The 26,211-nt window shown below is 46.8% G+C and overlaps 1 protein-coding gene across 26 annotated transcripts in view; it reads right to left on the reverse strand.

Moving 5' to 3' along the window:
- CADPS (calcium dependent secretion activator) overlaps positions 1-26,211 on the reverse strand; it is a 222,736-nt gene that overhangs the window by 154,504 nt on the left and 42,021 nt on the right. For all 26 annotated transcript variants that reach the window (XM_029996009.2, XM_029996006.2, XM_029996004.2 and 23 more), the window contains exons 2-3: positions 24,291-24,404; positions 19,452-19,784 (exon numbers count right to left, since the gene is read on the reverse strand). In XM_029996009.2, coding sequence (XP_029851869.1) covers positions 19,452-19,784; positions 24,291-24,404 — 447 coding nt within the window. The remainder of the gene's footprint in view (positions 1-19,451; positions 19,785-24,290; positions 24,405-26,211) is intronic.

A 26,211-nucleotide genomic window follows, 5' to 3' on the forward strand; every position in this document is an offset into this window, starting at 1 on the left:
ACCTGCCCATCTCAGACAGTAGCTGCCGTTTTTTTTAGAAATTAAGAAAAAAACACCAATGAAGAGATTAAAGAGAAAAAGCAATGCTTGAAGCATTCTCATGGGATTCAGCTTTTTTTGCATTCTGCTCTGTAACCAGGTCAAAATTGCACTGCTAGAGCCACCCTGTTACTTCAAATGAAGGTACTATCAGATGCCACCGGCTATAAAACCACAGGAATATACACGCATGGAACCTACAGCTGAAACTCTTCCCCTCTGTTTCTTATTATTAATCAAACAGATCTATGGAAATCAAGGGGAGGAAAGCAGTGCTCAGGGCACTGGAAAAAAATAATGCATGTGTGCAGCCACCCATGGGGTCAGATTGCTGCCCTGGCTGCATACTCGTGCAGAAGAGCAGCTCCCTCTGCGTCCCCCTCTCCCTTCAGCTGGAGTTATAGGGAAAAAACAGGAAAAAGCAGCCTCTTATGGGACTGATGGCCTAAATGCTGCGAACTTTTAAGGAAGGTGGAGAAGAGCGAAAGAGCTCTTGCTGGGAACTGGCACAGCTGGGAAATGCTCTGATACCTGCCTGTGCTGCTTCACAGATGGAAGGGAATCAACTGAGGATCACGCTGTGACCTTGCATGAAAGCTGAGGGAGTAAGTGAATCATTTGGCTTAGAGGCTGAGCAAAATCCACAACAGAGCCCACCCCCTCAAAAAGCATTCATTTTCAGGCAGTTTTCCTTACTAAGTTTTCTGCAATCTAAAAACCCTAAGCTGTTCTATTTCTAAAATGCTCAGATCCATCTCAAACCCATTCTCTCACTCTTTTTTGGGGGGATTTAGAGTGGAGGATAAAATATTGCTGAAACAAACTCAACCAGTTCCTTGAAAATCTGAAAAATGCTTCATTCATCACAAATCTGCATATATTACAAACCGTGTGCAGGCTCGCTCCGCAGGATGTGTTTGCTGAAAACCGAGAGATGTGAGATTGCCGCTTCCATATTCCACCGGCAGAAACCCAGCAATCCTCTCCCGTCTTCTCTGGAGCCATTTTCACACCCGGCCGAACACCTCCCAGCTGTGCCAGATGTGTGCTTTCCATCGTAGGTAAAATGAATGGAGCGGGCGAGAAAGCAGCCAGCTCTGCAAGTTGCTGCCTCATATGAGCAGGAGACCAGCTGAATAGGGAACAAGTACCTAAGCGCAGGGAGGGGAAAATGGGCAAAGTAGAAAATCCTTCTCTTTAAATTTATTTATTCTTCCTCTCCAGCTAAACCTGTTCGCCCAGCAGGCAAGGACAACTGCTGGCACTAAGGCAGAGGCAGCAGAGGCAATGCTCACTTGCAGTCCTGCTCGCAGAGCGCCTGGCTGCATTTGCACACCCCGCCATGCTCACTGCCACCATTAGCAGGACAAACAGAAACCTGGCACAAACCTTTCACCGCTCCTTGTGAACCACCTTCTTTGCAGGCGCCCTCCAAAATCGGCACAGGGGACACCTCATGCAATAGCTGGTTTGCAAGGCTGGCACTGAAGTGAAGGTAATCACCTCCCGTTCCCACCCCAACCATCATGCAGAGTTATTCAGGTTTACGCTGCTGGCAGCTTTCTTAACTGCACAATGACACACACTAAAAATATTTGCCATTTGGACTAGATTTCATGTTTAAAAATGTATAATAAATCATTACTTGCACAGCACAAACCTTATAGTTTCTGCTTCAGAGCAGATGGGAATTTGTAACAAAGTTAATTTGGCAAAGCAGCGTCCCCTCATCTGCCATCTCCTCATCTGCACTGCCACGCAGCACCGAGCGCTCCGTGCATCCCAGTCCTGCTCCCTAACCCAGGTATTTCCATAGCAAAGGCTTTTGGCTGCAGGTGACCCGGGAACAGCTCCAATCTGCCTGGCTGCTGGGCTCCTTTTCGGAGCCCACCACAACTTTGCTGCAGACTAAAATGAAACAACCAGCCTAGACAAAGTTCGATTAAATAATGGAACTATTTTGATTCTATGTTCAGCCGTAACACTGATATTTTCGTGGTGTCCAAAACCCGCCCAGCCATGTGAGGCTGATGGACTCCCAGCCCCAGATGAACTACTAGCCCCTTCCCGCGCAATCTCCTGTACACCCCTAGTAAAATTCAGCCTATAGTTGCTATGTTAAGGCTGTACCCTCCATTTAAGCTCAAACTTATTTGACAGAAGAATATCCAGTGTATCCTTCAGGAGAGAGAAAGGCTGTCACAACCTTTGCCCAGTTCTTCTGCCCTGACTATCAGAAGTGCAGCCGACAGCATCTGCTTTGATCCCAGTTTTACTGCACTTGTACATGCACAGTTAAAGATTGCTCTGATACATTTGCAAACAGATCAAATTACTTTGGACCGTTTCCCAGGTAAGCCAAACTGTTAGTCCTTCCTTATCCTTTCACGTGACTCCCAAGACCTTTCCAACGCATTTTTATAGCGCAGATCCCAGATATGGATATAGTAGAGGTCTTTCTGCTGCCCTATAGAAGGATAATGGTATCCCCCAGTGTTTCCTGAGGTTCCTCTGCTTATCTAGCCAAGACCTGGGTAGCCACTGTAGCTACAGCATTGCCCCCGAGCTCAGACTCATTCACGTGCAATTGTCCTCACAGTCTTTTCAGAGGCTGCTCTGAAAGCCAAATCCTCTCCAGTCTGTTCAGCACCCCACAAGGGTGGTTAGTCCCTAACTTACATTCACCAGATCCCAAAACACCCTCCTCGTCCCCATCCCTTCGTCAGCACTCTTCCCCTTCCCGCTCTCTTTGGAGATACATGCTCTTCCACTGCCTTGTTCAGTCCTTCAGTCTTCATTTCGTCTTTGGCCCTGCCCTCCTCACGGCTCCAGGCACACAGAGTTCAAAGCCCGGCTCTTCTTTCATGCTCTCCTGCAAGAGCCAAACCTTCACCCGTGCTGAAGGCTTGGCTGGAGACCTCAGCACGCCCACTGAGGCTGTGGCTGTACCCTGTACTCCTTGCTTACACCAATGCCCTGAGATCCCTCAGCTGAGGCCCCCAAGGCATCAATCATACACAAGTACTTTGAAAACCCTTCACAACTCAGTCACCACCTTCCCGGCACCTTGTTACCTTACTGCAAGTCTGACTCTTGCTTCAACATCATTTATGACAGCTCGTACTTCCTCCTTGCTTGCTTTCCCCGTAAGTTCTCTCCAGAGTCTCTTTTGAAGCAGAAAAAGGAAGAAAAAATAAAAGGCGGGGGGGGGGGGGGGGGGGGGGGGGGGGGGGAGGATAAAAAAAAGGAGCTGATCTTCCTCTAAAGTTTGCTAGAAGTTATCTTGGAGGTTACAGGCTTGCATCCTGAGAAAAGCAGGGGTAGCACAGTTGTTTTAGATGCTGGAAAACAGAGTAGGCAAACCGCTGTAGCAAAGCAGGACTGGCCCCATCTCCAGTTCAACTGCGTCCACACGTCCTGCCCAGGAGGGTTTCCCACCAAGACATCCCAGGGCAGTTGGAAAAGTTCTCCACACAGATCACTACCTTCAGACCAGAGGGATGGGTTTTGCTCCGTCTTAAGGCAGGAATCATTACAGCCTGAAGACAGCTTTACAGCAGGCAGCTAATGTCATTTTTGAAAGGCAATGCTCCCCTTTCATGCTGAACTGTTTTACTTGGTGGATTTTTCTGAGCCCATCCCTTGCTGTTATTTGCTGTTAGCTGCTGTACCAGCACTGCTCTTCCCTTCTGCGGGGATCATGTTGGCATAGGCCAATTCATGTCCAACCTAGTTTGTCCCTGTTGATTTCCAGTTTCATGTGATTTAATGCTGTCAGTGGGCATTTACTCCTTTTCCCGCAGGACTTTGAGCCATTTTCTCTTCCTCTGCTCACCAGCACCCCTCGCTAGCAGTCTGACACACCTCTCCTCAGCAGCCACCGTGCAGAAGGAGTTTTGTTATTAATGATTCTTATGAACTCTCCGTCTTTGAACAGGAGCGATTTACTTTTGATTGATATCGGGCATCCAGTAATTTCATGCAACAGTGGAGAGAGATTCCCTTCTGCTGTGGCATGCTGGTATGGCATGAAGCCTTAGGGAGACAGATGTGCTTGCTCTCCTGCCCTTGCATCCTGCGCTGCCCTTCCCTAAATCATCTCGCGCATCTATTGCTATCCTGACTGCAGACGAGACAAAATTTAAGGCATTGAGACACCAGCTCTCCCAGATATCAGGGTGAGTTAGTGACTCGTAGTGGTTCACATGGTGCTTCACGTGACAGTGATAATCGCTGCCTTGGCCTAAACAAAATGTATTTTGATGGTCATCATCCAGAAAATCACCCTTATTTTGAAGCAGACCAGGTCTTTCCAAGATCACTAATGACGATGCTCAGATCGGGCCTATACTCTGACGTTACAACGCCAGTGTTTTTGCTGGTATATTTGTGATAGAGAGATTTTTTTTTTTTGGTTCATTGACGCTGCTTGTGTTTTTAGCCATACAATGGATAAAACTGCAACTGGCATTATGATAGGAAAGTTTAATGATCCCAATTATCTCCTTGAACGTATCTTTGGCTATTTTCATCTGCAGAAATAAAACTTCTACCGGCTGCCAGACATCCTCAGCTGTTTTGCAATGGCCATACACAAAGGCGGAACAGATTGACCAAGCAATGACCCTGAACAATTGCCTACGTTAAGTGGTAATAAAGAAGATCAGGAGTTACACGGCTGGCAAAAGAAATGCAGGGGAAAGGAGCAGAGTCACCTCCTGCCACCGCCCAGGTGGTGCTGGGGGAGCAGCAGGGCTGCAGCTGGTGCCACCCGGAGAGAACAACAGCACATTAATTAGCCAAACCATTAGCAAAACTGGTGGCCAGTTTTCTCCTCTTGCTTTGCTAAGGACCCCACTGTCAGCGAGGACTTCCCAGAGGAAAGCTGTTGTACCAACCTGGAAGAAACCAGGCGGTCCTCATCGCAAATACTGCAGATGTTTATGGGAAACGCAGAGTTTGAAACAGACCCCTTCCCAAATACTGCTGCTGCATACTCACAAGTGGTCGCTGTAATTTTTATTATGGACCTTTGATAGCATATAAGCCAGTATTTAGAGTGCATTGCTCTTCTGTTAATCTAGCCTGTACTATCCTCTCTAACTCTGTTCCCCCCAAGCATATCCAAACCGTGCCGCTCTCGTCTGACCCGACAGTCACTCTCCTCCACAAAGTTATTTTGGAATCATTTTGACAGTGGCAGCCACAGCCCCTTCAGCTAATTTACACTCAATTGCTACTTAACCATCTGAGCACAACTGTTCCCAGCCAAAATCCCCTGCTAGGGAGAAAAAGGCCAAGTAAAGAGAAAATCCACAAGCAGAAAGGTGAATGAAGAACTGAGTTAGAAGGTGACTGAAAATGGCTGCTCGATATTTTACATTTTTCAGAATTTGGATATGCATGGGAGGGAAGGTAGGGAATGAGACTTCAAGCCACAAGGAGATGGTGGGTACAGCAATGAGAAACTGTTGCTTATACAACAGCCTGCATCAGAAATAAAGAGCACTGGGTTTTAATGGGATTTTAAAACAAAAAATGAAGTGCTGTGTTTGGCAAATGACATGCTTATCAAATGTCACAGGCATCACCTGATTTAATAAAATTATTGTGTCAATAGTTTCTCCATGAAACCACATCTCTGTTTTGCAGCTATTTTATCAGTCCTGGTCTCAGCTCTGCATGCAGGCGCACAAGACTCCTGGTAATGGCAGCCAAACACATGCCTGCGGCTCATTTCACCAATGTTGGACAACATGAGCTCACCAGCAAACTGGCAGAACTATCAGCAGGATAAATGACTGGTGTTGAGAACAAATAAGAGACCATTTAATTATTCTACTATTAGAATTTTGTTATTTAAACCATCCAAAAGACTTTCTCACTGTCATCTCTGGACTTAGCTAGGTCACAAAAGCAGCTAGTTATGTTTAGCAAAACCCTCCACAAAAGCCAACAGCTCATGGTCCTCAACCTGGGAATGAGGAACCTCTTCACTGATGCTCCTTCTGCTAAGGAACAACCAAGGAGTAAAGCCTTACACTTGATGCCTCCCTCCAGCATCCTCCTGCAATCTGTGTTACCCGCCAAGATCTCCTAGCTTTGTTGGTGACCTGGTATTTTGCTTTCTGTGTCCTATGTTTTACCTTTTTATGTTGGTATCTGGAGCAAAACAACCTCAGTATAGATCTTGCCCAATTTCCCTGCCTGTGGACTAATGACAACTGGAGACCTGCAATCTTGCTGCTGTTGCCAGTATAGCTGTAAACACAGGTGGTAGTTGGTCAAGATGCAGAAATGAGAACGTGGGGCATGACCCAGCACCCACGAGAACGAGTAGGTACAGTTAACCAAAACTCAGCAGGGCGTTGGGCAAAGTCTGTTTGCGCTTCTCTGTGGGTCACTGTCTGTCACTGTGCTTGTTTCCTCCCCACCACCTTTTGTCATTGCAAACCTCACTCCCCTGGCAGCATGCTGTCCTGGTTTTGGCTGGGATAGAGTTAGTTTTCTTTCTAGTAGCTGGTACAGTGTTATGTTCTGGATTTAGTATGAGAAGAATGTGGATAACACACTGATGTTTTCAGTTGTTCCTAAGTAGTGTTTAGACTAAGTCAAGGATTTTTCAGCTTCTCATGCCCAGCCAGCAAGAAGGCTGGAGGGGCACAAGAAGTTGGGAGGGGACACAGCCAGGACAGCTGACCCAAACTGGCCAAAGGGGTATTCCATACCGCGTGACGTCATGCCCAGTATATAAACTGGGGGGTGTTGGCCTGGGGGGCAATTGCTGCTTGGGAACTAACTGGGCATCGGTTGGCGAGTGCCAAGCAATTGCATTGTGCATCACTTGTTTTGTATATTTCATTTATTTTATTATTATTATTTTTGTCATTTTATTATTGTTGTTATCATTATTATTGTCTTCCTTTCTGTTCTATTAAACTGTCTTTATCTCAACCCATGAGTTTTACCTCTTTTTTTTTTCCTCGATTCTCTCCCCCATCCCACTAGGTGCAGGGGCAGTGAGCGAACAGCTGCGTGGTGCTTAGTTGCTGGCTGGGGTTAAACCACGACAGACGCTCAGAAGAGGACAGCAAAACTATGCATCTGCACTTTGTTCTCCTTCGTTGCGGGAAAAGCCTATAATTTTGGCCGGCCCCTCCTCCGCCCGCTCTAAGGAAGGCTTAAGGCTCAAGCATGAACACACGAGCACGCAGCTCGGCTCCCCCCGTGCCCGGGAGCCCACAGGGTGCAGGAACCTGGTTGTGACTGGGAGCCCAGTGACACGGGGACACCACAAGGTTCAGACTCCAACCTCCAGCCCCCACTGCGCTCTCCTGGGCCACCAGCACTCGGGGCTCACATACAGCCGTGCTGGGAAACTCTGCTCACTTCCCTGCCATAGCTGTCAATGTTTAATAACAACAGTCCCCAACTTTACAGCATCTACAGCAAAACCCATGTGCCCCTGAAGCCTGACTTCGAGCTGGCTGCACAACCTGCAGAGAGACTTATACCTCTCTCCTTTGCCTTCTAGGTCTTCCCATATTACATGAACTTCAGCGCAATATTGCCTTTAATCTGAAAATACTCTTTGGAAGGAATGGCTGTCACACCATCCTACTCTTTGTTAAATGGGGGGACGCAATAATTTCCCCTCTTTTGTTGCAATGACGTTTCTACAAAGACTTCACACCAAACGACAAAGAATGTTGTGCCATCACCTCCCTATTTTCTTACTGTCCTCTATTTCAGAGGCAAAAGAACTGGACCAAAGGCTACAACACATGAAAAACGCATAGATCACTCCTGCTAGGAAATATCACAGCCACCCTGCACTATACAACAAAGTCTGCGCAATGGAGGCCAGCACGGCTTCTGTATGACTTTAAGCTACTACAGCTGCCTTTTAAATACACAAGAGGCTATATTTGAAGCTGTCTTGCATCTAATTCCCCATTGAACTTGCACTCTAATTTCTCACAAAACATGAATAGAATCAGATGTTCCAGAAAAACCATAGTATATTGAATATGAAAACTCAACACTGAAATAGAGGTAAGGAACAGCTTATATAAGTTGCATTCCCTGTAGTTTGGAATATTGAGACTGAGCCTTTGAAATGCATGAAATCTAGTTTGTTGATCATTTCCCAATTTAAGTCAGCTCAGTGGGAACAAATACGTGCCTACTTTGATATCCTTTTGAAGAAAATTCTTGGCACCTCATTTCTCTTAAGAAATATACCTATTCTCTTTTTATTTTGGTACTTTTTTAGACGCAAACTGGAAGATTAACCCAGCTGTATTTTATATTCATGCAGTACTTTCTATGGCCTGATCCCTCTGACTCCCAAAGTTTTTTCTGAATTAAAATGACACTGTCTATCACATCCCAAGCTGTGGCATGAAGCATTTGTCAAGTGACACGGAAACACTGGTAGTCTGAAGAATGAAATGTAGGAAGTAGAGGAAAGGACTGGTGAATAACACATCTATTTTTTATATAGATCTCTTTTCTGAAATACTGAACATGATATCGATTGCAAAGGGGTAGAAGCAGCCTTGGAGAAACCACCTCTTTCAGAAATAAAGATTAGAGAAAACTCAGTAAAATATTAATACAGAACTTTCAAAATATTCACTTAGTGGATGATGTATGTCACAAGAATGATCTCTCTATTTAAGACGATAAAAAGAAAACTGAAAGAGTAGTGTGTAATGTCAGGCTAGTACAGCTCAGTGAAAACCAGTCCAGATTCTCCAACAAGACATTGCTGGTTGACATGAAGACCCTGGAGCTCTGGCACAAGCATCCAGCATGACCATGTATAACCCCTGCTGTGTGCAACTACGACAGTATCTTTCCATTTTGTTCATGAGATAGGCATTGAAAGTTCCCCAGGAAAGCAATAAGATTTCAGTGATAAAATACAGGAGTGAGAGTTGAAGTGCTGCAAAGCATTGAGGTTTTCACGTGGAATTCAAATTAAAGACCTACATGCAAAATTAAATTCTAGCAGCTGCATTGTATTTCCAGTTAAAAGGAAGAGAAAGAGAGGCATTAACATAGTGCAGGGTCATGCACCAGTTATGTCTTATTAAGTATTCCAGCCTTCCTTAAGATAAGCATCACATATGGGTTCTTTTGCAGCTAGCAGTTCCTTGCTTAAAGAGAGAGAGGTCTGGATAACACCCCTTCTGTCTCCCAGGGCCTCCTGGGCTGATTGACAGGAACATGTACTGCATGGAACAAATGCTGCTCAAGGAAAAAACAAGATTACTGTCTCCAAAGGGGGCCAGTGGGGTCATTTCGTTGTCACGTCTTCTGCTCACCATCTCTGGGTGAGGTAAAGACAAAGAGGAGGAGTGATATTTTCCTTTCCTAATAAAACACAGGACATGCTGAGGAACTGGTTTTTACGGACAGTGGCTTGCACTGAATTCAAAGTTAGGGAAGCAAGAGAGATCGCTCAAAACAAACATGGCATTTTGAGAGTCGAATCCCACCTCTGGGAACCAGACCACGTGGAAGCCCAACTCAGAATTCGCACTCCAACCCATCTCAGTTACGTTTTAGGTTCTTTTTTTGGGGCATCAGCAATAAACACCTGATTTTATGTATCACCTTTGGCTACTGCCTCCCCCCGTGATGGACAACGTTTGGCTTGGCTTCTCCTTGGGCAGACCCACCAGGTGTTTTGAGGCTATGCCCCCCTGCGCAGTGGCAATGCGCCCCACGAGATCGTTGGGTTTTTCAGTGCAAGGGGGTTTCCCTGAATTCAGCAACTTCTTCTCCACTTGCTCCCCCATTTCTGTCAGTAGTCTCCTCTCTGCCAACGCAAAGGTAACACCTCTGGGGTTTATATTTTGTGCCATGCCAAATCTCCTCTCCACTGAAATGGTTTCAAGCTATAATTCCTGAATGTTGTCACATTTTATGATGCTCAAGAACTCTTCCTATTTCTCTAGCTTCTGCAAAACCTTCCCCACCGCTTCAGCATCTCCCTCTGCACAGCTGTGCCAGGAATGGTCCATCTTCCTGACCCTCCCTTCTGCTCTGATCTATTCCTATAATAAAGCTCAGAGCTGGAAGCAGCCAGGTACTTGCAGAGGCAGCAGACACCAGAACAGGTCTCCCAGTTAATAATCTCAGGGCCGAAGTGTTTCCTTTCCCAGAGACCTCTGCTAGTCTGCAAATGGCAGCATCAACAGATCAGCACATCATCAGCTACTTCAATCCTTCATACTTTTCCCCAGTTGCTCCCACCTAGAGCCAGGAATTCACCACTCAACTTATTGTTTCCAAAATGCAAGGTGGTGGTAGGGAAATGGCATTATATTAATAAACATACATTGGAAATGAGGCTCCTGATCTGATGGGGGAAAAAAAAAAAAAAAATCTGGCTAAGCAGCAGGAAAGTCATGCCAACACCTAGATTTTCAGTGAAAGCAGAGAATTAGCAGTCCCTAAATAGAGGGGTTAAGGTGGATTGAAAATGTCAAGTCATTGAAATTTTATAAGGTAACCATGGTTATTTTTTATGCATTCCTTTGCAGCATGAATGCAGATAATGAAAAGTATTCATGGGCCAATTGAAACAAAAATAAAACTGAAGAGATATCTTGATGGCAATTTAAACCTTAAACTGCGGAAATTAATCAGTCCACACAGACAACGAAGAGCGTTCAGCTGATACGGCACCACAAAAATCCCTAGCTAAAGAGATGACTAAAAACCATTTCACAAAGGATGAACATCTTGAAAATCATCCTGACTTTAGCCCTAATGTACCTGCAGGGATCAATACTGCTGTAAGCAGGATAGATCTGGCCTGATGCGTGAAGTTGCCCATGTGGCCTCTGGATAAAGCACAACTGTTTCTAATTTAATTTGTACGAGCTGCTGGGAATGCAGAGGACCACTGGTCCTGGCATTCTGCAGCCCCTCAGTGCTGCCCAGCAAGGGGTCACTAATGCTCTGGATGCGTCAGTCCTCTCTCCTGCTGCTTCTTGAGATATTTTTGCATGCTTTTCCATTAGGCTAACGAGCTCTCTTGGTCACACTTGCCTCGCCGGCAAGTGGTGTCACCCCTTACAGTGAGGGCAGGGGAGCAGCGCAGCAGATTGGAAGGGGGGGTCAGGAAACAGCGAGGGTGCCCAGTTGTGACAAATAACGACTGAGTGCTCTATTAAGCTAACTAAAAGGGGGCTTTGGTTCGGAGGAGTCCCCATGGGCTTCTGCAGCAAATAATGAAGTAAATCCATCTCCAGAACACTGTGGCGGAGGGGCTTTCAGCAGCCAAAACGTTTCGCATGGCAGCTGAGAGCAGAAACAAGAGGCTGTTCCTCTGCTCCAGAACCTGTCTGGATGCTGAAACCATTTTCTGTCCCTTGAATAATACGCCATAATGAGCCACCGTTTGGTTTGGTGGAACAAGGGACATTTGGCTAGGCTGCGGAGAGGCATCCACACCCCTAAACCCAGAGGGAAGGCTGGCAGGAGGTAGCGTGGGAAGGATTCAGTGCAGAAGACTTCTTCAGTCTAATAAACATCCCTGGTTAGTGTTAGAAGAAAACGACTGACTTTTCCTCTGCAAGTCTTCACTATTGTTACATGACATTATAATTTCTCTGCTAAACATCTGCTCTTCGGTTGCACACTCTAGCCTGGTTTCTGTAAAGGGACTGTAGAACCAGAAGCTCTCCATAGTAGGGCCAGAACTGGAAGTTCCTAGTGCACGAAAACATACATCCCCAACTGGCAGCTAACAGGGTTAAAACACCCTCTGATTAAATGAAAGCATCTTTAATTAGTTTAATTGACCATGCCTCAGCCAAGACCATCTGCTCAGCAGCATTTGCCTGCTCTTTGCAGGAGCGATTGATCAGCCATAGCTAGAGAATACAGCATTAGGCTACATCAGATTTATTTTGTTTAATAGAAGAGCTAATTTGCTTTAAATTTAATTACGGGGGCCAAGATTGTTCTCTAAGTCCATAACAGCACAGAACATAAGCTGATCCTACAGCTAATGGATGCACATGTAGGTCCGTACATGTCTCTGCAAATCAGACGCTCGGTGACGACAGCTTGGGGGAGCAGGTCCCACCCTGGCAGAGAGCAATCACTGCATTTTCCTCCCCAAAAGGCAACAGCACTGTGGCACATTGCTGGGCTGGCAGGGCTGCCCTGCTCACCACCATGACCTCTTCCAGCCGGCCTAGCTCTTCCCCACAGCTCTCCGTTGGATGCTGGAGGAGACCGGGTGTCGGATGCTGGAGCAGACAGATGTCCCATCTCAACCGCCTCTGCTGCTCCTAATTATAAAGACACTAAATGATGCATCACATGTAGGGTCACTGTTTCTGTACCACATGGGACCAACAGGGACAATCAAGGGACCGCTCTGTACCTCCTGGGTGACCTTCATCAGCAAACCTCTCCCAAACGGGGTGGCTGGCAGCCGAGGGTCCAACGGAGGCAGACATCGCACTTGCCCATCCCTGACATTGCACTGTCCCCTCTCAGTTTCTCTGCCCTCCCACGCCAACGTCACTCTTCAAAGTATCACACCCTGAGCCGACGAAGAAGGGCAATTCCCCCTCCTCCCCAAAGGACCACATGTATCTATGTCGTGTTATTATGAAGGAGAAAATTTCATTCACTTCCCAACGCTTTTTTCTTTTTCAATTTCCCATCGGGCACTAAATCACTGCTGTCTTTGGGAGATGCTCGAGCCCTGACAGGCATGCTGCGGCTGCCACTGGCTGCTACAGGAGTAATTACAACCCTGCAGAAGGCTCCAGGCTGCCATTTCCGTTTCCATGGAAATAAATACTGAATTACTGAAAACAGAGTATGATGCTTTATGGATTTTGAGGCTTTTGATCATCTCAAAACCACCTTAACCTATTTTTATTGGTGGTGGCTTTGTTTTAAGGTGGGGGGGGATAACGCTCACAGTGTAGAAATACGCGGAGCAACCGAAAGGTGTTTTGAAGGAGTGAAAGAGGGGGGAAAAAAAGCCAAGGGGTCTGGCTGATGCCCCGCGGATTTGCAAGGGGGACAGCGGTGCTGGCCGAAGCTGCTGGCTGTCCACAGCATCCAGGTATCCAGCCCTGGAGAGAGGATCCCATGGAGGCTCGCTGGTCCTCGCCGGCAGCCCCGCCGCAGCCCTGGCTCGCCACCACCTCCCCGTGATGGTCTGTTTGCAGGGACTCTGGGGCTGAAGCAAACCTCCTGCCCTTTTGGAGGGGTTGTTATAGCCAGCATTAGTGCTTAAATGCCCAGAACTGCAGATGGCCATTTCATAGGCATTGAGCTTCAAGATGAAGCTAGAATAAAAAGGAATTGGTTTATGTTCTTTAAAAATGATGAATAGGGAACAGAAGGGAGTGATCTGATACTAAACCCCTGTATCGCTGACTTGAAAGAACACAGAGATGTGCACAGACAGGTAACTCCACGCTGTGCGCAACGACCTGGGCTTAATTGTCATTGCAAGGCCTGCCTGGGAATTTTTCATCACAACAAACTAAATTAAATACTTGGTTTGGGGAGGATACGCACAAACTAAACATTTATTCTGAGGTCACCTTAACCTTCATCTCACTGTCTGAGCTGTTACAGTGCGTCACAGGGTTTTCTCTCCCTACTTGTTTCTGCCCTAACTTGGGCTGCATCTTCCAAGTACCACCACAGCATCTCTGCAATGGGCTCAATGCACTGCAGTGAGTCAAGAAATGAAGTTTGGGAAAACCACCTGAACTGCAGAGATGAGAGAGGGGCAGAAGGTGAGATACCACCTCAGCAAATCACCTCTAATACTGACTTGAGCTAAAATCAAACATTTGATTCAGGACAGAAATCCTAAATATCTTTTCTGCTAACACTTCTGAAACCAATTTTTTTGGCAGCGGAACTTTCTGCTTTGTGAGAAATGTCAGCCTTTGGACACAGTGTCCTAATTCAGCTGCAAAAATAAATGTCAAAACAGTGAATTCTAGTTTTAAGCCAGCTCTGGTCGTCAAAATTTGGGTTGAAGTGTTTCCTAGCTAAAATCACAGGCCCCCAAAACTTATGAAACAATTCCAGTTGCACTGGTTAGAGGCTTTCAGCCCTTTATGTGAAAATAGCCACCAGACAGCGATGGGACTTGGTCTGTGTTGTAGCCCACTCACACATGCATGCTTCTCTGATGTTTTACCTTCTACTTGGATGGACAGGAACAGATGCTGAAAAACCACGACCATGTATTACCATGTATTACTCAGCAGGCTTGACATGCATCTGTTTAGTTATTTGTTTTCAAATCTAATATCTAAGGGAATTAGATGAAATTGGAAGCTTAACACAGGTATTTTGCACATTTAACAAGAATACCAGAGTGTACGGGACACTTCAGGCCCAGGAAAGAAGAGAAAGTCTGATTGTGAAGCCTGTGAATTCAGACAGTCCTGCAGGGACAGCCCAGAGTCCCACGCTTCCTCCAAAGCAGGAGGATGGAAGTGTGCAGCTCATCGCAGATGTGGTCTGGACATCAGCTACTGCTGCTGGATTAACCGAACAGCACTGTACTAGCTCTTTTTCTTCTCACTGTTGCTAAATATGACTTTCAAACACAGTCTGAGATAGAAAAGTAAATCACTGCCCTACGGCTGGGGAAGAATAAAATGGGGAGAAAGCCACATTCTGATTTTCAGAGATGCTGCTGCAATTCAGCCATCATGAAGGTCAGTGGGAAACACAAGGCTCATACCCAAGGAAATGCCAACTACAGCAAAGACCCAAGTTTGCAATTGCCCAACACTTATAGAAAATAGCTCCTGTATGACCCTTCCACAGTCACAAGTTAATTACAAAGCAGAAGAGCTAAACTCAAGCCTTGCCAACAGGTTCTGGACCAGAAACCCAAGACTGAAACACACTTCTCCCTCCACGATGCCTCTTGCACAGCAGAGGAGCTCGCTGCTGGCACCAGAGATACTCAATTCCCACGCTGACTCCAGTGGAGCAGAAACACCAAGCCACATAGCGCGTTATGCAAAAAACTTAAGCCTCTGTGTATTATTTAAAATGCTTTAGTCAGAGGTTGTGCTTAACACCACCGTTATCTCCACAACCATTCTGCTACAACACCACTTCCCATCTTTGTTTCCTAAAAGCCTTTCCAACTGCATCAATCCCTTTTGCTCTGTTGCTATCCCAGATCCTGCTATATCACCGCTATCACATTTAGAATATACTTATCTCGTACCACCTGGGGATATTGTATTAAAAAAAATATATATATAATCCCTTTAGAAATCACCCTCCTTCTGCACAAACAAAATATTATTTCAGAAGTCAATGGAAATGCTGTCCTAGTGATGTAATCATCATGCAATCAGTCAGTATGATGTAACAGGAGGCCACATAAAGCACCTTCCTTCCAGACTGCAGGAGAAGTTCAAGCAAGTGTTAGGGGCTCTCAGCATCATTCCTGCTCATGCTTTAGGAGGAAAATAACTAGGCAAAGCCTTCTTACCCCTTGCCTCCTTACACAGCCCCTGGGGCAGTTGCACCCTGCACACCAAAGCAAGGGAGAGCATGTCAGACCAGCCAGCCCCTCTGCTCCCAGCAGACAAGAGCAACAGGAGAAGCTGCTAGGCTTTGCTTTTCTAAAGACAGGTGACTGACTGATAAACTGCATTAACAGCCCCACACTGCCGCTCCAGAAAGAGTGATGGCATTCAGACAGCCTGCCAGGGAAAAGGCTCCGTTTCCCAATTCCTCCCATGCACGGCAGACAAGTGTAGGTCAAAAATAAGTGTAGTTTATACAGTGCCAAACCACCACTGGGAAGCTTGTGATTGCCCCCAGAGTTGTTTGGGAGGTTTGCTCAGTCTCAGTGCAAAACCTGCGGCTGGCACCATGGCAGGCTGCCGAGCCAGGGTCCACGGTGGGCTCCGGCAGGAGCTGCCTGTCTGTTGCCCAAGGGAGGAAAGCGAATGTATTAATCACCCATCACGAACAACTTGAGCCTGCACGACGTTTCTGGGAATATTGTAATTTCAGCACATCCAGGAAAACGACAGTGGTTTTGTTTTAATTAAAGCTTATTTACAAACAGAACATATACAATATTTTGTTCTTACAAAACAGGTGACAGAAGCTTCAATCAAATCGTTACGAAAAAAATTTAAGTTGTACTTCCAATTAATTCCAACGACATAAGAGTCAGACCAACAGAGTCACTGTGTCTTCACAGGGAGGCAAATGAGCACTGCTTAGGCTGACGCTGACCGAAACACCATCTGGACCAAACCAAAACAGCACAATGGAAATAAATGACCATTTTTAGAGGTTATGGGGCCAGTGCCCCAAAGCTCAACAGGTGTGCCCTGTGCTGCAAGTACAGCTCCAGGCGCAGGCCGAGAGGTGTTTGCAAACCCAGCCGGGAAGGGAGCTCACTGCTGATTTCAGGACAGGCTGGCAGAGCAGAGCTGTTTACAGAAGACGGCTTGTCAAACAGAGACAGATGCGGCAAATAAAATTTTATGAAAATGTGAAGTGGTGGGGCAGGGGAGAGAGCAAGCGGCTGGAAGGAAGTCCTGCAGAAGCCAGTCCCAGCCCTGCCGTGGCCGCAGCGCGCATCCACATGCAAAGCAGGGAGCCGTTCCTCCCCTCCAGCTGCCCCGGGTCCTCTCCCACCCAGCACCCATCCAGGCTGCTGCAATGCTGTACACGCAATTCTCCTCTCTCCAGATGTCTCTGGCTTTAGTGCTGTAATGTTGGCACGTGCCTCTGGCTCCCTAATTGGTGTCAGACTTCCCACTCCGATGCGGAGCGGCTCAGCGCAGTCCAAGGGGTTACAGCACGGGAGAGTTTCCAAGCCACGAAGTGCAGTGCCCAGGGCTTGACTTGCATCTCCAGCCTGCAGCAATTGGGCACCCAACTGCCATTGTGGCTTTGAAATCTGCCCTGTGTGAACACCAAGAGCTTTTGCAGTAGGAAGTAAGTTGCTACTAAAGTTTAGGTGGGAAAGGGAAAAATCTCCTGTTTCAGGGCTGATGCCGACGCTTCATCATGAGAGATCAGGAGGAAGCTTTCATGGGGGGAAAAGGGGCTGGTTACCGAATCACTGCTCATTCCATATCATTTTCTGCTCTCCCCTGCAGCTCTGCTGCAGAAAACACACTAGCCAAGTGGCATGCACCTTCGACTTTTACCAGGAACTCCCCATACAAGCTAAGCAAACAAAAACATGTGTAGGTTGATAGGTTTTACTTATACCCTACAACAGACTGGCTGCAAGCAATGGCTGAGACCCCGTGGGAAGAAGTAGTGGTCAACACCAATTTTGGTGCTTCACTGCAAGATGGAAGTGCAGAGCAGCTGCTGCTGTTCTCCTAAGGGCTGCTGGTGGCCAGAAAGCTCCAGATATGCCTCTGCTATAGCCCAGATGACATGACCACAGGTAACACCGAAATAAGGGTCCCCACAGCAAAGCCTGCAGTTTCCCTGGGTGCTTACTGCTGCCTTCCCTACAGCGCCTAACGGGAGAAGGAGCAGCAGCGACCTGCTCCCACCTCCGCTCCCCGCGGAGTAGGCTCCCACCCCACCATGCTGGCACCATGGCACCATAACCACTTGTACTGTACCCCAGGAAAATACCAAAAGGCTGTACAACTGCTGGCCTGGCAGCTTTCTGAGCCGTGCCTTGTATAAAGGGCTTTCCCTTCTGCATAGCTAATCCTCACTATCCAGGTATTAAAACCAGAGTAACTCCCGTGCTAATACTTGCTTTCAACAGAAATGACGTCTTTCTCTAAAAACTTAAATTACAGGTTTTCTGCCTCTGAGTATTAGAAAAGACCCAGAATTAAATCCTTCACTTTCAGAGTAAAACCAGGACCTACTGCAGGAAACAGGTTGCTCAATGCAACGGGGCAATCTGCAGGGAGCAGCCACTGGGTTCGTGGTGTCAGCCAGAAAGGCTCTCGTAAGCAGAGATCATCCACAAAGCAGGGCAGCCATGATTAAATACTGTTTTCTGCATCACCGGGACCCACAAAGCAAGAGAATAGGATCACACACATGCTCACGCAAAACCACCCTACTTCCTTAGCTGAGCACAGGTCAAGGGAGGATGAAAGACACAGCATTTGAGTTGGTTTAAGTTAAAAAAAAACCACTGCAGAACTGACTCTGCTCTCAACACATCCCTGAAGACATTATGGTTTTGATTTTAAAGAAGTCCTCCAACAGAAGATGGAGGCATAAAATCTGGTTTGTAAATATAATTTATGAGGACCAATGCAGTCCTTGCTGTTGCTTTTTTGCTATGAAGATGCCTTACTCAAGGACATTTATTATCCTCTCCCTACTCTGCCATTCAGGTCTGAGATGAGGAAAAACAAATGCAAGATAATTAAGCTCTTTACAGGAGAAAAAACAGATCAAACATAATTTTCTATGTCTTAAAAAGAATTGGAAATGTCTAGACAGAAGACAGACAGAATTGGTCTCAAATGTATTAGTTTCAGTAAGGAGTTGAAGCCCTGAATGACGGGGGAAAGATTGAGGTCTGCTCCTCCTCCGAAAACATTCCACAGCATTACCTTACCCTCCCCGTGACTCTGACATCCTTTAACCTGCCTGTGATATTTATATCCGATAGCAGGGGACCGTAATCTGGGTCACCAACAGCCTGGACAGCCACTGACAACCCTCAGCAAGAGCTGCTGGAAATGCAAGCAGCACTACAGGGTCCCAGCTCTGCGCCTCTGGGGAACTGGCTCTTACTGGGGGAGAAAAAGACAGGAATGGGAAAAGTTTTCATCTGTCTGGGAACTCATAGCGCAAGCAGAGCCACCCTGAGGGTGTTTGGGACACTCTCTCCTTCCACCACAGGCACGCAGGGGTCACAGGGGCTCCATCTACTTCAGGAGAACCCATACAACCTCAATAAGTGAGTTTGCATAAGACATCTACCCCAGGGGCATCTGAGCTTCAAGTACTAATAAGGTTATTGCAGGCTGCCAGAACGTACTTCTGTCATTTAGATTGGTGATGTGACAGAGGAAAGGCAAGCAAGTCACAGCAAAACAGCCCACTTAGGCACCATCAAAGACCTGGTCATCCAGACACAGAGCTGCAGGAATAAAATTTTCCCAACTCAGCAATCCTATGGGATTTCACAAGAAAACAAGCACAAACAAGAGAAGGAGGCCCACTTGGACAGCCGGAACAAAACTGGCAGTGCAGAAGTCCTGCCATGAACCAAACCCCCCTTCCTTGTTGGAAGTTCTCTCAAAAACAGTCTGGTCAAACCCAGAGTTTCCAGTTCATAATAGCAGTATTTCCCATTGGCAAGCCCTTCCCCAAGAAAACCCTTTCCATTCCCACCCAGCCTGGGAGAAGGACCTTACCTGACATGCATTGTACAGAAGCTGATGCTCAAATTTCTTGATCCCCAAAATGTTCTGGAACATCTCGTAGAGCTGCTCCTTGCTGAGGATGAGCTCCGAGGCAGCGCTCGCTGTCATCCTAGCCTGCTGCTTGCGGGGATCCTCTTCCCCACGGTAAATAGCATCAAACTTAGCCATCCAAGAGCTCAGGACCGTTTCCTTGCTGAGGCCATCAATTTCTGGCAGGCTGCGCACTCTCTTCTCAATGTGCTTCTTGAAGACCTCCCGGGAGTCATTTGCTGAGCACCCTCCGCTCTGCACCATTCTAGCAACGCGGTCGCTTTTCAGGAATACCTGCAAAAAAAGGGTGACTTCAGATGGTGTCAGTTAAAAAAAAAAGAAAAAAAAAAATCCCCCTTAAGTACCACAAAACATGGTTTCACTGCTGGGAAGCCCACTAACTGGCTGCCAGTACACTTTCCAGCTCCTCACTCAACAACCACATGTTGCCAGATGGACAGAGGTTTCCGCTGTACTTTGGGAAGCATAATGAAATCAGGTGAAGCTTCTGCTTTGCATCCGCTAAAATGGAACATTTTGATGCAATTAGGACTTCATGCGATGTTGTGGTCGCACCTCACCAGATACGTAAATGCACTTTGGGAAAACAGGATTATAGTTTGCTCTATCAAATGTTTTAATAAGGAAGTTACTGCACAACAACATTCACCTAGCCAAGTTCTGCCCTGTTAGAGGGAGCCCAGTCATCTTCCTCAAGTCAACAGCATTGCTTTGCATTTATCCTGGTAGCCAGGCCCCTGGGAAACCTCTGGCCTGTGCAAGGAGCAGGCTTACATTAAGCTACTACACTGGAGGAGATCTCTGCAGACTGCCCTGCTGTCGCAAGATGACAGGAATGGCATTGTATTAATTAATTTAATGTTACCTTCAGTTAAATAACACGTGTGTCCCCACTTCTCCCATACCCTGGTCTTTCCACCCTGGGCAACCAGCACTGCAAGAGCACCGTTAAAACACCCTGGGAAAGGACAAGGACGAATGGCCTGATCTTTGCAAACTGATGGGTAAACACCGAGGCAACTCAGATCGCTAAAAGGTGACATGGCCACAGGTGGATGAGGCCAAATCCCTTCCCGCTCCAGCTCTGCTGAAGTAGCACAGGATGGCTCAGCACAACCTGAGGGTGCCTGGGAAGGCTTTGCAGAGAGAGCAGCCTGCAAGGTGCAGGACACTGACAGCAGAAGGGAGGGAGAAGGCGTTTGATGAAGATGCTCTTCCCACTGCAAGAGCAGCAGAAGGGTCAAAACGTAACAGACTCCTGCAGACCAGGAGATGCCACGGGAACGATGCAGAGCTGAAGGGTGAGAGAGGGACAGGGGGATATTGTGTTGGCTCTCCTCTCCCAAGCCCTGAACACAGGAGAACAATCGATGCCCAGCAAGAACTGCTGTTTTATTAACGATGCTGAGAACGGATGAATGCAGCAGGCTGGGAAGAAGCTGTGCCAGCACAGGGGTATATCTGTCAGCTCTCAATAATTAAAGAGCTTGAGGATGACCTAAGGACATGGTAGATTTTTTTTGATACCAATCAGCACCATGGCACTCCATGTTCCCAGATGCTTGATGGCACAGGCATCTGTCAGCAGTGGTAGTGGGTTTTGCTCCAGGACCAGCCCAAAAACACTGCTGAGGAAGAGCTGGGCTGTTTCCTTCCGACATCACCGTGCTGGGGAGCGCTCCCTGCAGACGAGACAGGCAGGATGCCACCAGTAGCCTCTTCAGTCCACACTGAAACGATACCAGCACGCGCCTCATCTCCTTGCAGTGCCTAAATACGAGTGATAACACCCCAGGTGTGTGCAGGTGCTTTTAATAGGCGAGAGCTATCAAAATCCAAGCTCCCGACGCAGCTGAGAAAGTCCCCAGCACACTGACTACTGGAAACGGTGGGAGGTCATGGTGAACAGCCCTCAGCTCCCACGTCCCCTCTCTAATCATCCTCTCCAGCTGCCTTTGGCCTGACCCTGTGCGACAGCGCTAGTGACATCCCATACCTGCCAGCACCAGCGGCTGCGGTTACTCGTGGTCCTCCCCCCCGGTCAGAGGGGTGACGGCACTGCGAGCAGACGGACCCAACTCCCTCAGCCCCGATTTATCCTCCCCGGGTACGGAGCAGCAGCCAGCAGAAGACAGGAGAGCTGCGGCTGGCAGAGAGGAGGCAGGCGCGGGGGGGAGCGCCAGTCAGACACAAAGCAGCAGAAAAAGACCGTGAAATGGGAAGATAAAAAAAGATGAGAGGTGTTTTGTCCTGCAGAGCGAGCTGCTTTCTTTAGAAAATACCAGGTGAATCGCCCGGCTGTAAGACTGCCTAGTAGGATTGCCAGGAGTCTAGAATTACCGGAGCAAAAGCCTAGCGTGGGTGCATACAGAGGACCATGCAGAAGGGAACTGGCCTCTGTGAGCTGGGTCAGGCATCTCCTGCCACGTCCGTGGACGAGCCCCCCAGGTCACCTGTGGTCCTGGCTCTATCTGCCCACGGCAGAGTGGAAATGGGTCTAACAAATCATTTCCATAATACCCACTGAAGGGACTGCTGAGTAAAGTGCTGGTTGACAGATGAAGCTTTAGTCATTGGAAGTAAAAAGACATGAGACAGGCTCTCCTGGAGTGTCTGTTGGAGCGTGCTGGGCCCATTTTGCACACATGGATCTGCAGCGTTCCTGCAGGCACAGCGGTGCTTTGCAGTGGAGCCTGCTCAGCTCACTCAATCTTTCAGTTTGATAGCGGCCCGTGAACTAGTCTAAGACTGGCAATCATACGCTTACCCCGTGACAGCAGACTTAACAGCAGAATGTGGCCATGCAAACATGTTCATGGCAAGAACAAACGTGTCCCTGACCTACCATGTCACCTTTACCTCTTTCTTTCTCCAGCAAAATAGAAATCACTCCCCAGGTAATGAACCTATTCTGCACTGTCAGTAAGTGGACCCCTTACACCAGCCATGTCCTGCACAGAGATGACCAGTTTCAGCTGAGCAAAAACCCAAGTTTTAGTATTTTCCAAGCCACCATGCAGCTTTATAAGTCAGTACCTAAACGCCTATCTCTAGATAGCATCCATCCAAGGCACAGTCAATTGCATAAAACTCTGAGATTTGCAGGAGCTGAGATAAGCAGGATCTGCTGCGATTGCACCATGGCTCGACCAAGGGTGGGCACCCCTCTGCAGAGAAGGGAGGAAGGAGAACACCGTCAGCAGGGAACGCTGCTCAGGCACTGACAGGGGCTGGGGCTTTCTGCGGCGAGGCTTTGCCTTGTGCCACTGCAGATGGTGCCGAGGAAGAGACATGCAGCCATGCTACAACTGCACAGAAGCTGAAAGTACACGGTGGTAAATTAAAGGAGACCGACAGTCAAAAAGAAGAAAAAGAAAGCTGCGCTAAAGGACACAGAGAGATGCGTTATACTTTCTGTGGCCTGTTTTAAGTAGGACAGAGCAGGTGGAGTGTCCAGTTGAACTGAAGACATAGGGCTTGCAGACACCTAGAGCTGATCAACTGCTCGTGTACGCTTGATTACTTGGGGTAATTACACAGCACAGGACTTCTGGAGCTCGTCAGGACACACTTTCAGCCAGACCCACCAGTGAAACAGGGATATATTTTGCCGGTTTTTAAGCAGTGTCCTTTTCCTGCCCAATAGTCTTATCCGAACAGATTACGTTGCTGTTAGATCCTAAAATGCAGCTCACGCCATCTTGAAAACTTTCTCTGAGAGCATCTGTTCGGTGAAGCTGTGGATAAACTGATGATCCCTTGGCAATTTCTTTTCTGATAAGAGATGTAAATTACTCTCAGCTTCCTTCCTGTACAGAGGATGATGGAGCAGTAACTACTAGGCCGGTTTAATAGAGTTAATCCAGGGATAATTTGTGCTTTCCTTACACAGAAGCAGCTGCTGCCATTTTTTATAGAGTTAAAATTCTCTTCAGTTTTCGTATCTGATTTTGGTCCCCTCTTAGATTCCACTTCCAGAGAAATATTTTATGTAGGCAATTCAAAATCTTCACCTTTTATGACAGAATAGCTCTAGGGAGAAAGAGAAATGGTTTGCAGAAAGGCTAACAAAAAAATAAGCGACACTCCTCATACAAATCACAAGCACTGTTTCCTTCAAAAACAGAAGTGCTTTCCTTCTGAGAAAAGATATGAAAGGCAGCATTAAGGGCTGCATACAAAGAGGTGCAAAAAGACAGACATGCATAATTATTCTTTTGCACAATTATGAATGATGCTTCATGTTCTTTGGTATCATCTAGTTTTGTAGATGTACATCCTCCTCCCTCTCCCTTTGCTTTACAGCACTTGTCGTACCAAAGAGAAAAGACAAGACTCTTGCTGAAAATCCCAAAGTCATTAGACACAATGCAAAAGCTTCAGCAAGAACTGAACGTGCTGCCCAGTTTTCTCTTGGTATTTTTCAGAGGGAGCACGTGACATGTATTTTGTATCGTGCCATATTCCCTGTTTTAGAGTACACTGTTTAAAATATCAGGAAGATATTTAAGGAAGGGCTTAAAGGAAGGGCGATCTTCCCCATAATCAAGCTATAGGATACACCACGGTGTAGGGGTTGCCATGGTTGCCATATGGTTGCACGTTCAAACCCTGAACCTCACAAACCTTGTGATATACCAGACATCAGACAGAAGCCTTGCACTTGCGTTTGATTTGTGCTGTTTGATAAAGGACAATCCATTAGTTCAGAATTCAACCCCGTTTGTGAATAGTGGCAAGAACAGGGATTCACATGAATATTGTATTGTCTCTCCTTACCTCATAGTAGCTTTGGACAGCATTTATAAATGCTTCATCTGCCACAATCTGGGTTTCTCCGTTGAGAAAGGCCTGGAAACGATCTTTGATTGTCTGGAGCTGCTGCTTACTTATCTGCAAAACACAGAAAAGGAGAAAATAAGTCAAGAAAGGTTTGTGTATGAGGAAAAAAAACACTAATTTTTCTGCAATATCTTATCAGGGTGCTAATGATGTGCACTACTTCTCCCGTTTGGGGACTGCAGCAATAGATGAGGAATCAGCCATGCGTGGGTACACAAACACACGCACTCTTCAGCCTGGCAAATTCATTTAAGCATCGTGAGCACCTAAAACCACCCTCAACATCACTTCTAAACAACTCTGCCACCACAAAACGCACACAAGACTTTTACTGCTTCAGGTACACCTAAGTCAAAAGCAAATTGCTGTGTGCATGCTTGGAAGAGACTGTTTCAGCACAATCTCTTCCCCATTTAGCCTCTCCTCCCGTTCAGAAGATAAGTTTTTATCACTGAACGGGAAGCCTTGCGAGCTGGCTGTTGAAGATGGCACTCCTCAGCACTCCAGGGCCTTGGGTTTTCCTCGGATTTTTTTTTTTCCTTGCTCACTTCTTTTGGCTTGTCACATATAAAACACCAGTCAGGACCACTGGTGAAAGAATTTTTTGCCATTTAATGCCAAAGAGATCATACAAGGGCAAACCTCTTCTACTTATCCTAGCAAGGACCTTCTCTGCTGTCTCTTTGCTGCTCAAAACAGCTTCTGTCCAGCATACAGCTGGTACGACTTACAAGATAGTTCTTATTTTGGCACAGTGACATCAATAGAAAGTTTACAAGGGTTTGTTCCAGCCTTGTAAGATAACATGACATTTATTTTGCCAATTTAGCTGTCAGTTTAAAAACAGATATAGCTAAAAACACCCACATCTTCAGCTTGCAGTGCAGTCAAAGTCACAGCAGGCACATAAGTCATGTACCAGCAATGCCAGTACAACAGCTTAAGATGCAGATAACGCTCATGCTGAAGCACTGCAGGCATTTAACTGTAGTTATGCCTCGTTTACCATGTGGCTACTTCAGGTTTGAGGATAAGAATTAATTTAGACAAAAGAGAAGGAAGCAAACAAGATGTATATATGACAACTTCAAACTTAAAGGGAAGAGAGAGCAGTAAGAATTAGGACAACTGTTTACTAATGACCAAAAGGTCTAGAGAAGAGGGGTTTTTTTCCCCACTTGTACGCCAGCAGAAGAAATCAGCCCATTAGAGTGGAAAAGAAAAATAAAAGCAATCACTCTAAATGTCTAAATGGCTTTGAATAAAGTATCAAAAACTACAGAGATCCAAACAGCTAGAGCATAATGAACCCTGGTAAACACAACTAGTGATAAAAAGCACGAGAGGGACCACTTGGAAAATGCAACGATAAATATCACTGGATCTAGATGATGTGCCATGCGGGGTGTTTAGGGATTGCAGTAACGAACATCATGAATACTGGTAATTAATTCCGCAACACCACGCTGAGTAGGGTTAGTGAGCAATGGCGATTTGATGTGATAATCTGGTATTAGTTTATCCTGGTGCTTATGGAGAGGTGTTCATCAAAGTGACATAAAGCAAGACTCAATATGCTCTGCTTCAGAAAACATGGAACAGCCTTTGCCATCCCTGGGGGTGCTGGAAAGACGGGTAATTGCCACCCCCAAAACAGCAGCCCACACTTCGCAGGGTCTCACACACGCAACAAGGCTCAGCGTCACAGGGCTGGAGTAAGGATTGTCCCTCTAACCTGACCCACCTCAGCTTTGGTCATCATCTGCAATGAGCCCTGTGGAAAAGCACTGCCAAAAGCTCCCGGCTTTAAGGCTGGCAGGATCTAATTTTTGCCTCTAAGAGTCCATTTGCCTTGTTA

This window comes from Aquila chrysaetos, chromosome 20 (genome assembly GCF_900496995.4).
Source record: "Aquila chrysaetos chrysaetos chromosome 20, bAquChr1.4, whole genome shotgun sequence".
Taxonomy (NCBI): domain Eukaryota; kingdom Metazoa; phylum Chordata; class Aves; order Accipitriformes; family Accipitridae; genus Aquila; species Aquila chrysaetos.